The 11,279-nt window shown below is 56.3% G+C and overlaps 1 protein-coding gene and 1 long non-coding RNA gene across 2 annotated transcripts; one reads left to right on the forward strand and one right to left on the reverse strand.

Moving 5' to 3' along the window:
- Window positions 1-791: 791 nt before the first annotated feature.
- On the reverse strand, window positions 792-2,554 carry LOC135317107 (uncharacterized). Its single transcript, XR_010376219.1, has 2 exons — window positions 2,423-2,554; window positions 792-1,559 (listed from the first exon to the last, which is right to left on the reverse strand). It is a non-coding gene; the product is annotated as an uncharacterized LOC135317107 (long non-coding RNA).
- Window positions 2,503-11,266, forward strand: LOC104050503 (tumor necrosis factor receptor superfamily member 10A-like). Its single transcript, XM_064472765.1, has 10 exons — window positions 2,503-2,643; window positions 6,638-6,770; window positions 7,075-7,203; window positions 7,686-7,800; window positions 7,886-7,977; window positions 8,088-8,177; window positions 8,305-8,345; window positions 8,793-8,933; window positions 9,386-9,467; window positions 9,612-11,266. Exons 1-10 carry the CDS (start codon window positions 2,572-2,574, stop codon window positions 9,902-9,904), a joined length of 1,188 nt encoding a protein of 395 aa, XP_064328835.1. The 5' UTR covers window positions 2,503-2,571; the 3' UTR covers window positions 9,905-11,266.
- The last annotated feature ends 13 nt before the right edge of the window (window positions 11,267-11,279 follow it).

The following is an 11,279-nucleotide window of genomic DNA, read 5'->3' on the forward strand; positions in this document are numbered from 1 at the left end:
ATCCCAAAACCACAGCGGGTCCCCTCTTCTTCTTGATGTGCTTAATTTACCCCCAATACTTCTGTTGCGGTGCAGCCTCGCCCGGTCCTGGTGGGCTCCTGGTTCCGAGGGAGCCGTGGGGATGAGCAGGCTGCCGGCGATAAGGACTGGGTGCCTGCTGGGAGGTCTGTTCCTGGGTGATAAACACACATCCCTCTCTCGCCCGCCCGTGACCAGAGCCTGCCCTGCAAATCAGCCTTAAATGGAAACGGTCGGCACACCAGCACCGCCGGGGTGGAAATTCTTGGTTGGCGGGTGAATGACAAATCTGCCCGGGCGTCCCACCCCTCGGTACGGCTGGGGAGTGGGAGAGGGCGGGCATCCCTCTGTAGCTTAAATACCCACAGGCCAGTCACAAAGCTGTCTTTGTTTGGAGCTGTGCAAAAACATTATCTCTGTGGTTTGTCACCACAGATAACTAACTCTGTTAGTCCGGTTTTTTAAATGGGGAGATTGAGATGGACAGAGGAGGCACCGCAGCTTCATAACAAGCGTATGGCAGGAGGAGGTTGAGGTCTCGGGGTCTGGATGCTAAGGGTTGGCCTCCCGCTGCTGACACGTATCTGAGGGTCCAGTAAAAACTATGGGGTAAACTGGGAAGCTCCACTTCTGTGTCCCCCTTGCGCCACGTCCAGCCTCTTCCCGTCTGAGTTTATATGCGGCAGTTCCCTAAAGGGTGTCAGGTAGCTTTTTCAGAGAGTGGATGGTCCGGGTCCTTCCCCGTCCTACTGAATATGCACAGAATATGTAAATACAGTGAGGCTGAGGACTAGCATTTATTCTGACCTAACTGAAAAATGAATTGTTCTCTAAGGACCCAAATGACTTCAGCTGAAGTCAGTGGTATCTAGAGCACAGAACACATGGTTTTGGTTAAACAAAAGGCCCTGCATACTTTTGGGGCTTGTAATGGAAGTACCCACCCAGGAAACAACCAGGAATTCTTCTTCTCCTTCAAATCGCACATCAACTTAATTATTTTCGGCATGGACAGGCCCTAACTTCTGCAAGGAGAAAACCAGGTTTCCGTCGCTCGGCGTGGCAGGTCACGCAAGCGCTTGCTCTGCCGTGAGCGTGGTCACCAAAGGCAAGATGCTTCCCAAATATCCACATCTTGAGTGGGTTATCTGTGGCTCTGCTGATCCCGTTGGACCCAAGGAGCCTCGCTGCCTTCCTCCAAGTCCTGGGGCTGATGGTGACACCGGCGAGCTGGTCAGCAGCCCTGTTTGCCCCCAGATTTTCAATGCACTGAGCCTTTTCCACTGGCGAGCAGCTTTTTTTCCTGGCAAAGCAGCTTTTTTTCCCTGCAGCTCCACCTGAGCCCTGCCACACGCTTTCAGGCTCTCACCTGCGGTTGCCTTTGCCGTGGGCAGTGCTGGAGCAGTCACTCCGGAGGTATTCATCCTCTGCAGCCTCCGGTGAGTCATGGCATTTCCAAGGAAGGCAGGGAGGGAGGCTGCTTGAAGCCTTGGGCTGTTGAATCCCGCTAACACGCAGCAGGATTAACTTGGAGTTCAGGGCTAGGGAAAGATTAACAAGTCACCATGTCTCTGCCTCCGTTTTGTTTTGTTGGAGTAATTTTTCTTACACACTATCCAGATAAACTGACCGCAGAAGAGCTGATTGTGTAACGGCAGAAAGTCCAAAGGTTTAACTTTTTAATTTTTTTTCCCTATCAGCTCAAGTTCCCCCTCCCCCCCCCCCCCCCCCAAAAAAAAAGACAAACCCGAGGTGGAATTTCCCCACCTTCCAGCTCAGAAGCAAAAAAAAAGAAAAAAAGACTGTTTTGCAAGACAGCCGAGCGTTTCAGCAGAGCCGTGCGGTGCCTTTGCACCTTGTGCCACCGCAGCCCCACTGCCAGCGGCTGGGATTTCTCACCAGGGCCTATTTGTGTAACCCCTTTTTCCCTGGAAAACAAAACCCCATGGTTTTGCTCGCGTGAGATGGCTGCTGAGTGATGGGGGTGGAAAAAAAAAAAAACGCAAGCCGGGGAAGCAAGAAGACCCTGGGAAAAGCATTCCTGATGGCTTCTGATTTGGGAGCTTCGAAAACAATTTTGGCAGAGGAAAAGGGGAAAGTAAAGCGTGGGGGGAGAGGGGAAAGACGCGCTAAAAAAGAAAAGTGCTGTGAGAGGCGAGTTCAGCTTCCCCGGGCTGTCACCAAACCCCACGCTGAAACCTTGCTGTGGTTTTCTGGTGGTGGCAGGAGCACGAGGACGTTTGGCAAAGAAGCCCGTCCTGGGCCAGCCTCCTTGTCGTGAAACCGTAGCCGACAGTCGTAGACCGTCATAGCTCTACTCCTCCTCCTCCTCCTCTTCCTCCTCCGCCTCCCGCCCCCCCTCCCCCCCCGCCCATATAAGCGGGTGGGCCCCGCTGGTTCATACATTGCCACGGAGCCGCTCGTCCCGTCGTGGCAAAGCTGTCCCCGGGGTGGTACCGAGCCGTGCCCGGTGCCGTGCTCGTCCCCGAGCCGTGCCCGGTGCCGCGGGCCGTCCCGCTCCGCTCCGCTCCGCTCCGCTCCCACCCGCGCAAGATGCGCTCGGCGCTGCGCGGCGCGCCCCGACGGCGCTGCCTCCTCCTCCTCCTCCTCCTCCTGCCGGTCACGGTGCGTGGGGTCGGGGAACCGGTGGTGGGGGAGCGCGGGTGGGTGTCGGGGATGGGGTTGGGGGGGGTCCGGGGATCCCCGTCGGTGCTGCCGCGACATGCCCGGGCTTGCCGCGCTTTCGAGGGACACGGTCCGCCGGGCGGGGAAAGGGTCCTGCGGGGGGGCTACGATGGGGAGGGGGCGGTAGGGGTGTTTGGGGGCTGCCCTGGGCTGAGGGGTACGTGTTCAGCAAGGGGGGGGGGCTGTGTGAATGGGGGGCGCCCCTGGGTGTAGGGGGACTGGGGGTTTACCTGTGGGAGAGCAGGGGATGGGGGGGGGTCGCCTTTACCAACGATTATGGGGGGGGAGGGATCGGGGGGTGGGGGCTTATATGGGTCAGAGGTTGTGGGGGGGGATGCTGGGGCTATAGTGGGGCTCACCTGGTGGGGCCACGGGGGGAGCAGGGGTTATGGGGGCTCACCTGATCTGGGGGCTATGGGGAGAGCAGGGGCTATGGGGAGAGCAGGGGCTATGGGGGCTCACCTGGTCCAGAGGACTGGGGGGGGCTGAGGCTATAGGGTGTTACACATGGCACAGGGGCTCTGGGGAGAGCTGAGGTTATGGGGGGGCTCACCTGGGCAGGTGTGGGGTGGGGGTTCACCTGGGCAGGGTCCACGGGAGGGGAGCAGGGCTGTGGGCGCTCACCTGGGCAGGTTTGCAGGGCACGGGGGGGGGGGGTTGTGTGGGGTGTGGGGCTGAGGCAGTGGGGCAGGGTGGAAGCAGCGGCGTGGAGGTGGGACGGGAAGGGTGATCTCAGCCCTCCTGCGTGTGGGGCAGCGGGCAAATGCTTGGCTGGGTGGCTGCGTGCGGGGTGTGAGGGTCGTGGGGCTCAGAGGTGACGTGGGGCTGGAGGCTTGCCCTATGGCGCTGCCTGCGCCGGAGGGGATTTCCACTGCCTTTGCTTCCAAGCCTTGTTTGCCATTCGGTGTCGGGATCTCATGGCATTGCCAAGACTGCACGGGATGTTTAAAAGCATCAGGGTCGGATGCGGGCAGCTCCGGGCTGCCTGGTGCAGGAATGCTGCCTCTCCAGCCTGCCCAAAGGATGTCCAAACCCTTAGCGCCGCTGGCTTTTAGGAAAGAAAGTCCCACCTGCGCATGTCATATTTCCCCATGGACTGGGGTGTTGCTATAGAGCTGGGAAGTACCTAAAGTCTCATCTCACCTGATGTGTCAGTCAGAGGGATCCTGCCCTGAGTTTTATTGCAGGGATCCTACCCTGAGTTTTATCCCGGGGCTGGCCTGCAACCGCTGCCGCCACGAGGGAGCCCGGCAGGGCTGTGGCCCCGGGACACGTGGCTGCTGTTCCTGCGCTGGAATTGCTGTTGCTGAAACCAGCGCTGCCCGTAACAGGTTTTAAAAGAGTCAACTTCTCATCCAGTTCGTTCACTATATCGTTTATGAGCATTTATTTAGACTTGCCTGATAAAATCAAGCCTTGCTAAACCCATCACCCAAAGGCACTCTTTTAACAGCCTCTTTTTTTATATATATATTTTTTTTTTTCCTTTTTAATAAAAGAAAAGGGGAGGGGGAGCTGATCAGAACTGATGATGTCCCCACGTGATAATCATACGATATTGTGGCTGCAGTTCCTTCCTCTGCTCACCAATACTTGTTGTTGCATCATGCCTGGACCTGGGCCACGGGCTCCTGAGGAGGAATGCCACTGGACCTCTGTGTTTGCAGGAACTCAACTTCCATCCGCGGAAAGTCTTGTGGGAGGAAAACCCCACATTTATCAGAGCTGTGCCCTTGGAGCAAAGGCACATCGGGTGTCTCCCTGGCATCTCTTCTATCCCTGGTCTTTAACAGTCTTGGCTAAGAGCCCCTCTTGCTACAGTCAAGGGTTGCGTACTAATGCTGCACGGATGTTCCTTGGTGGTCAGGAGTTTGGCGAGGGGTCTGCCTTCTGCTGTAGGATCCATCTCCTTCCTTGGGATCACTTCGGGAGAAAAACAAATGGGGGATGAAAGAAGGGAAAGTTCAAAGCTTGATGCTTCCCAGAGCTTTTTTGCCAGACCTGATCATCCGGAAGGAAGAGGCTTTTAGCTGATGAGGGATTTGGGGATTCCTGTGCCTGGTAATTCCTCTACCTCGAGGCAGTGTTGCTTTCCTGGGATGTTTACTGTGGGTGAAAACTACTCTTGAATACCATTGCGTCTCGCCCACGGCTCCCAGCCTGGTTTCTCCCCATGCTTTGCAAGACTGTCAGGTTAGTCAGGGATGGCAGCCCTCGCCTGCCAAGGGCTCTGCGGTGGGCTGGTGTACTTGAACTGCACTTGCTAAGGGAGGTGGTGGGGGCTGATAACCTTATCGTGCACTTGTGCAAGCTCTGCTGAGTTGCTGTTTCATGAAAAGTAAAGAAATCCTGTGCCTAAGGGGCCTTTCCAAACAGCAGGTAACGCTGTGTTGTTGCTCTGATCACCTTCACAGCCTGGCAGAGTTTGAATGGGGTAGAAAGACCTTTTTTTTTATTCCCCTGTGGGGACAGCGAGGCAGTGGGACAGGTTGCCCAGTCTTAGTCCCTGAAGACTTTCAAGACCAGAGTGGGTAAAACCCTGAGAGCTGCTTGTGCCTGGGAGGTAAAAGCAAGACTTATCTCCTAAGCTGGATAGAAAAGCACTCTATAAACTTGCAAACCCTCCCAGCTGGAGAAAGCAGAAGTGGGAGGTGTGGAGCCAGAAGCTGTTGGAGGGATGTGGCTTTGATTCCTCCAAGTCAGGGTCTGGCGATGGCCCCATTCCCAGGCTGGCTGGGGCTCAGGGGGGGTCTGTGCTGAAGTGGTGCTGGGGGATCACCCTCCCCGTGGCCTGGCTGATCTCTGCGGTGTTGTTTGTGGGTCTGCGTCACCCTCTGCAGCCCCGTGACTGTTGGACCTGCTGCGGCCCATTTCAGCGCTCACACCCTTCCTTGTACAAGCGCGGGAAGTGTCTGGGGAGGACGGCGGGGGGGTGGTGGTGGGATCAGCTCTCTAGATGGCCTGGCTTGCTCAGGGGATGGCTGGCGTCTCTATTGTTTCAGCCTTTAAAGGCGGCTTCTGACTCACAGAAGAAATATTTGCTTTAAGAGGCAGGTTTCATGCCCTGTGTATGGGAGGGAAAGCGCCTGTGCCAGACTGTCGCTGCCGTGCAGCATGGCCGCGCATCGTCCCTCCCTATAACCCAGGGTAGATGGGGCAGGGGTGGGAGGTCGGGGCAGGTTTATGTCCGTGTATATCCGTGGAGCAGCTGTGCCCTGTGCTGGTTGAGATGCCAAGGGCAACATGGGGTGCCCAAAAGGCTCCCCAAACCCTGATGGGGCAAGTGGTCGTTCCTGGCGAGCATCATCCCCCTGCCGCTGGAGTGACCCCGCCACTACAGAAAGAGCTGAGCCAGCAGAAAGGTGCACGGTGAGCTGGCGGAAACGGGGTTGTCAGCTTCCCGATCCGCAGCAAGATAACAGGGATAATGCGGAAACGCTGGAGGCCGTGATGTCCCCTGGGAGCCCGGAGCACTCCGGGTGTTTCTTGTGGGCACAGGAGCCACATACCAGCCTTGACATGGGGCTGGTTTCCTCCCCACAAACACCTTCCCTGTTGCCTAACCTTCCATTTTCTTTGGTGCTATTGGTTCATGCACTCAGAAATTGGGGAAGGAAAGGGGGCTTGCTGTTATCCTAAGGAAGCGTTAGCGTGCCTTTGCCTTGCTGATAACCTGGCACACGGGAATCCCTCTGCAAACCTCCTCCTTATGCTTTGCCAAGGAAATAACCACCCTGGTACGGGGGAAGTCCCCTTCACCTGCATCGGGGGGAGGTTTGGCCCCTGGGTCCAGCAGCTCTGAGCTGGCCCAGCCCGCCTCTCCTGCTTTGCCTGAGCACGCTGGGCAGAGCAGCTCTTGCCCTTCTCTTTCTTCCCTTGCCCCATGGACCTGGGGTGGTTTTTAACCCAAGTTTTTCTGTGGTTTTTTTGACAGGAGTTTGCGCTGGGAGCTGCTGCGGCAGCACTGGGTAGGCGGGACAGGTTGGATCCCTTGGACCCAAGGAGTGGAGGGGAAGATTTTTACCAAGTCCAAGACACTGATCGCTATTGCAAGAAGTGCCCCGCGGGTAAGATGGTCTCAAACATCGATCATATCATGTGCAGCCTCGTCGTGTTTCTGCCTGCAGAGCCCCCGTGTCCTTGCTCCTCACGAGGAGGCAGCGGGTCCTCTGTCTCTCCCCTGCTCTGCTGTCGTGAGATCTAAGGATTCATTAGGGGAACATTTTCCTTTTGATGGTTCCTAATTTGCCTCTTAGCTGCACTGACAGCAGAATCAACTCCCTCTTTGCAAAGACATCTCCGTCCTGTGCTTTACGTTCACAGATACACCCTTTCTTTCTCCCCCTGTTCCCCAACCACCCCTTCTTGCAGGCACCTACGTTGCAGAGCACTGTAAAGAACAAAATGTCTCCAGCACGTGTTTGCCGTGTAAAGCTGATGAATACATCGAATACCCAAATGACTTTTCCAAGTGCCTTGGCTGCCGGACGTGTCGGGAAGGTATGAGCTGGTGTGTAAGAGGGCGATGCTGGCTGATAGCGTGGGCCGGGTTCAGCTGGCCAGAGATCTCTCTAAGAGCACGGTCACCTGCAGCACCTCCGAAGAGTGGCTCTGGGTGCGGGGAGCAGGCTGGGTCTGGAATTGGTGTAGGGGCTTCCACCAGACTTACGTCTCCGTTCAATGCAGCATCTCTTGTGCAAAGCTTGGACATGAGACGTCCATCCAGCAAGGACCAGGAGGACTGTGCTCATGGCAGTATTCTAGGCTGCTGGTGGATCTTTGATGTGAGCACTGCTTTTCTCTTGGGCATGGTGAGGTGTGGGGCAGGAAAGGGTAAGGCTGAAACCCCACAGCAGAGAGTGACTTGGTCTTCCCCAGGCTTGGGGGTCAGCTTGGGTCGTTAGCCGTGTTAACGAAGGAAGCGAGTGGAGGAGCGTGGTGCAGAGGGGCTGGGGCAGAGCCGCCTCTACTCTCACCCGCAGATCAGGTGGAGCTGCGTCCCTGCCGAGCCATCAGCGACACGCAGTGCGTCTGCAAGAACGGCACCTTCTGCTCCCCGGACCACCCCTGCGAGATGTGCCAGAAGTGCCGGCCCCGGTGAGCTGGGTGATGCGGCGCGTCGCGCCGGGACCTGTGCTGGGAGCCCCGGCCGCTGAGCCTGCCCCGTATCCCCCTTTCCCAGGTGTTCCAAGGACGAAGTGGAGCTGGCTCCCTGCACACCGCACAGCGACCGCCAGTGTGGTCCTCCCACCGGCACCTCCTCCAGCTCCTCTAGTGAGTGGGGGGCTGCTGGAGGAGGGGAGGCGGGCTGAGGGATGGAGGTGCGAGCTGCTGCTGAGGAGACCCAGAGCAGCTCCTCACACCCCCTGTTTTATCTGCTTTAGACAGCTGGATTGTGACCAGCGTGGTGGTACCTCTGGTCCTGCTTGTGCTCTTAATCCTCATCTGCAAGTGCCACTGCTGCCGTTCCCCAGGTGAGCATCAGGTGGGGGGACCCCTGGAGCACCTGCCCCGTCTGGGGGCTCTGTGTCGGTGTGGGCTGGGTGGGAAGAGGTACCTGCCTGGGGGAAGAGGGATCACAGCACTGTTTTCATCTTCCAGGAGATGGGAGAGACCTGAGCGGGAAGTCCTGCAGCGTGGTGGTGAGTCGCCGGCATGGCGGGGCAGGGGTCGCTCTGTTTGTGGGGCTGAGGTGAGGTCCCCCCTCTGCTCCCTGCTTTGCCTGCAGCTCCTGGGAAGGCTGGAGGAGTAGGAAGGATGAGTCTTTCCTCTGCAGAGATGTGGTAGAGCTGGGCCAAGCACAGGAGGGGCTCTGGTGGTGCCCTGCTCTGTGTGGGACACATGCAGCCCCCTCTCCAGTGCCGTTATCGCTTCCCTGGCAGAGACACCGGCACATCCAGGGTCCCTGGTAGGGGGGGCTGTGCTGTACCAGACCCCTTGCAAGCTCAAGATGAGCAAGTGAGCCATGCCCTTGAAGCCATGGCAGGGCAGATGCCGCTGCCGTTGATGGCATCCCTGAGGGGCCAGTGTGAGCCCTGCCTTACTGGGACTGCCCGACTCGACTGGTTCCTGCTTCTCTCCTGCCACAGGACTACCTGGTGCGGCAGCTGACGAGGTACCGTAGTGGTGGCCTGGGGACACAGGACAACATCCGAAATGAGCGGTTCTCCCAGAATCAGCTGCTCCCCAGGGCTTCGGGTTCGGTGACTCCCAGTGCTCCAGGGCCAGAGGTACATGAGCGTGACCCTCTGCTCTGTCGTGCTTGGCCGAGGTCTGATGCTTTCCTCTGCCTTCACCAAGCTGATCATCTTGGGGGGGCTTCCAGGGCTGGACCACAGTTTCTACATGGAGATGGCAAGAGGTCTCTTGTCCTTGTTCTGAGTTCAGGACTGCAAAATCTGTTGGCACTTGGCTGCCAGAGTCCTCTGCAGATTTAATGCTGATGCTGAGCAGACAGATCTTCTCTTCTTGGCCAGGACCCATTAGGCAGCTCTCCCCTGCTCGTCTCCTGCTATCATGCCAAAGCCAGGAAACAATGGGTGTCCTGGGTGGGGGGGTGGTGATCTCCTGCCCCAACAGCCCCCGGAGAGAGGGAGAGGGTCTCTAACCCCCCCATTAGTGGGGCTTGGGGATAGCATTTGTGCTGGGGCTTGCTGGGTGGTACAACATGCTCTCTTTCTAGATGATGGTGCTGAGTACCTCATATCCCAGCATGAAACCCAGGAGGAATCTGGTTCCAGTGGAAGGACAAGACCCCGTTATCCGTAAGTGTTGGGGCCCAGGGGATGGTGGGGGAGGGGAGCAGGGACAGGGTGAGCCTGCGGGATGACCTTTCTGGCCAAAATCCTTTCTGACCCAGCTGTTTGTGCTTTACCCTGTTCTCTGAACTTCTCCTTTCCACCCCCTAGTTCTGCGATGCTCTGTCGACATCTTTGCCCGATACGTGCCCTGCAAGGACTGGAAGAGATATGGCCGAGCCCTTGGGCTGCTGGAGAATGACATTGCCCTCGCGGAGATGAACGACAAGTATTCGCTGGAGCCCTTCTTCCAGATGCTCAACACATGGCAGAACAGACAAGGGATGAACGCCTCTGTGAACACACTGCTGGAGACCCTGCACCAGATCAACCTCGGGGGGATTGCAGGGGACATCTCCTCCAAGCTGGTCCAGCAGGGATTTTTCCAATACGAAGTGAGCTGAGGAGCAGGGCAGGCCCTGCATCGCTCCACTTCAAGCTAAAGAAAATACCTCTAAGAACACTTGAATTTTATCTTTTTATAGCTCCTGTGGCTTTTTTTCTTCTTGAAGTCATTGTACAGTTCAGCTGAGCCCAGAGGAACTGATCCCCTCATGAAGTACAAGCCTCACAGTCCCCTCTGTCAAGCTACGGGCTCAATGTCGGTGCTTCCTTATGAAATCCAAGCTGGTGCCTTGATTTCGCCAGGTCAATGCAAAGAGCCTGAAACTACTGTGAGCGTCCCTTGGGACTGTGTCTCTTGGAAGCACTGGTACTATATGGATGCCTTCAGGATCAGTGCAGAGAAGGGCCCCTGCAGGATGTAGGCATCCCTGTGGTTTTTAACTGGATCATCTTTTTTGCGGGGTTCCTGACTTCTGCTTGTAGAACATCTCTAAGCCGGCCAGCAAGCTTCATATCGTATGCTCGGTGGGCAAGCACTAACGGGGTTCTTAGGTTACTTTAGTAAAGCTGTTTACTTAATTGCATTTTAGCTAATAGTGGTTCTGCTTGCTGTTAGGAATCAGTTTGAAACTGGACTTTGAGGGGAGGGTGGGAATGATTTACCTGATCCGTGATCACCAGGGTTGCCTGAGAAAAGGGTCAGTGCAGGGAGTGAGTGAGCTCCTCCTCGGAGCAAGGTGGGGAATGTAGGCAGCAAACTATCAGTGGGCCAGAAACCTCCTTCTCCATGACCTCAACCAAATCAGTTAATTTCCGTTCCCTTGGCCGTGGGGTGGCTTTGCTGTCCTTATCTGTCTCCAGCCAGCATGGAAAGGTGAATGCACTGAGGCCCAACCGTGACTGTGGGTACCCACCATCCATCCTCCAGCTGGACGGGTCGCTCCTCAAACACTTAGCCCCATGCTCTGGCTCTCACACATAGCTCAGGGACATCTTGGCTGGAAAAAAAAACTACTTCATTACTTGAGCTGGCTACATGTGCTGCCACCCCGGTATGGCCCAGCCCACCAGGAATTTCTATAGCGCAGTGGGAGAGTGCAAGGGGCTGCACCAGCTCCTCTCTGGGGCCAGGGCTGCCCTGTGCTGCAAAGCACCCGTCCATCCCTCCCGCTGCTGCCCCTTCCCCCAGCTCCTCAAAAACACTTAAAATCCTTTCTACAAAACAAGCAGAAATTCTGTATTTATGTATTTATTTAGTAATTGTAAATGTGTACATATTAACTTAAAAGCTAATATAAAAATAGCATTGGTTTTTTACTATGCATGACTGTGTGTTTTTATACAGAGCTCTGGCCCAGCCAGTTAGCTATTTTGAGTTTTTACGTGACTGTATGAAGGATGAATAAACTTTTTAAAAAATCCTCCTGATTTCTC

This window comes from Phalacrocorax carbo, chromosome 24 (genome assembly GCF_963921805.1).
Source record: "Phalacrocorax carbo chromosome 24, bPhaCar2.1, whole genome shotgun sequence".
NCBI classification, from domain to species: domain Eukaryota; kingdom Metazoa; phylum Chordata; class Aves; order Suliformes; family Phalacrocoracidae; genus Phalacrocorax; species Phalacrocorax carbo.

Bases quoted from the DNA above. Each gene is read 5' to 3' on its own strand.
- LOC104050503 (XM_064472765.1), top strand. From the start codon at position 2,572: ATGCGCTCGGCGCTGCGCGGCGCGCCCCGACGGCGCTGCCTCCTCCTC. The intron at 8,178-8,304 runs GTGAGCATCAGG...TTCATCTTCCAG, and splicing joins CCACTGCTGCCGTTCCCCAG to GAGATGGGAGAGACCTGAGC. The intron at 8,934-9,385 runs GTACATGAGCGT...CTCTCTTTCTAG, and splicing joins CCAGTGCTCCAGGGCCAGAG to ATGATGGTGCTGAGTACCTC.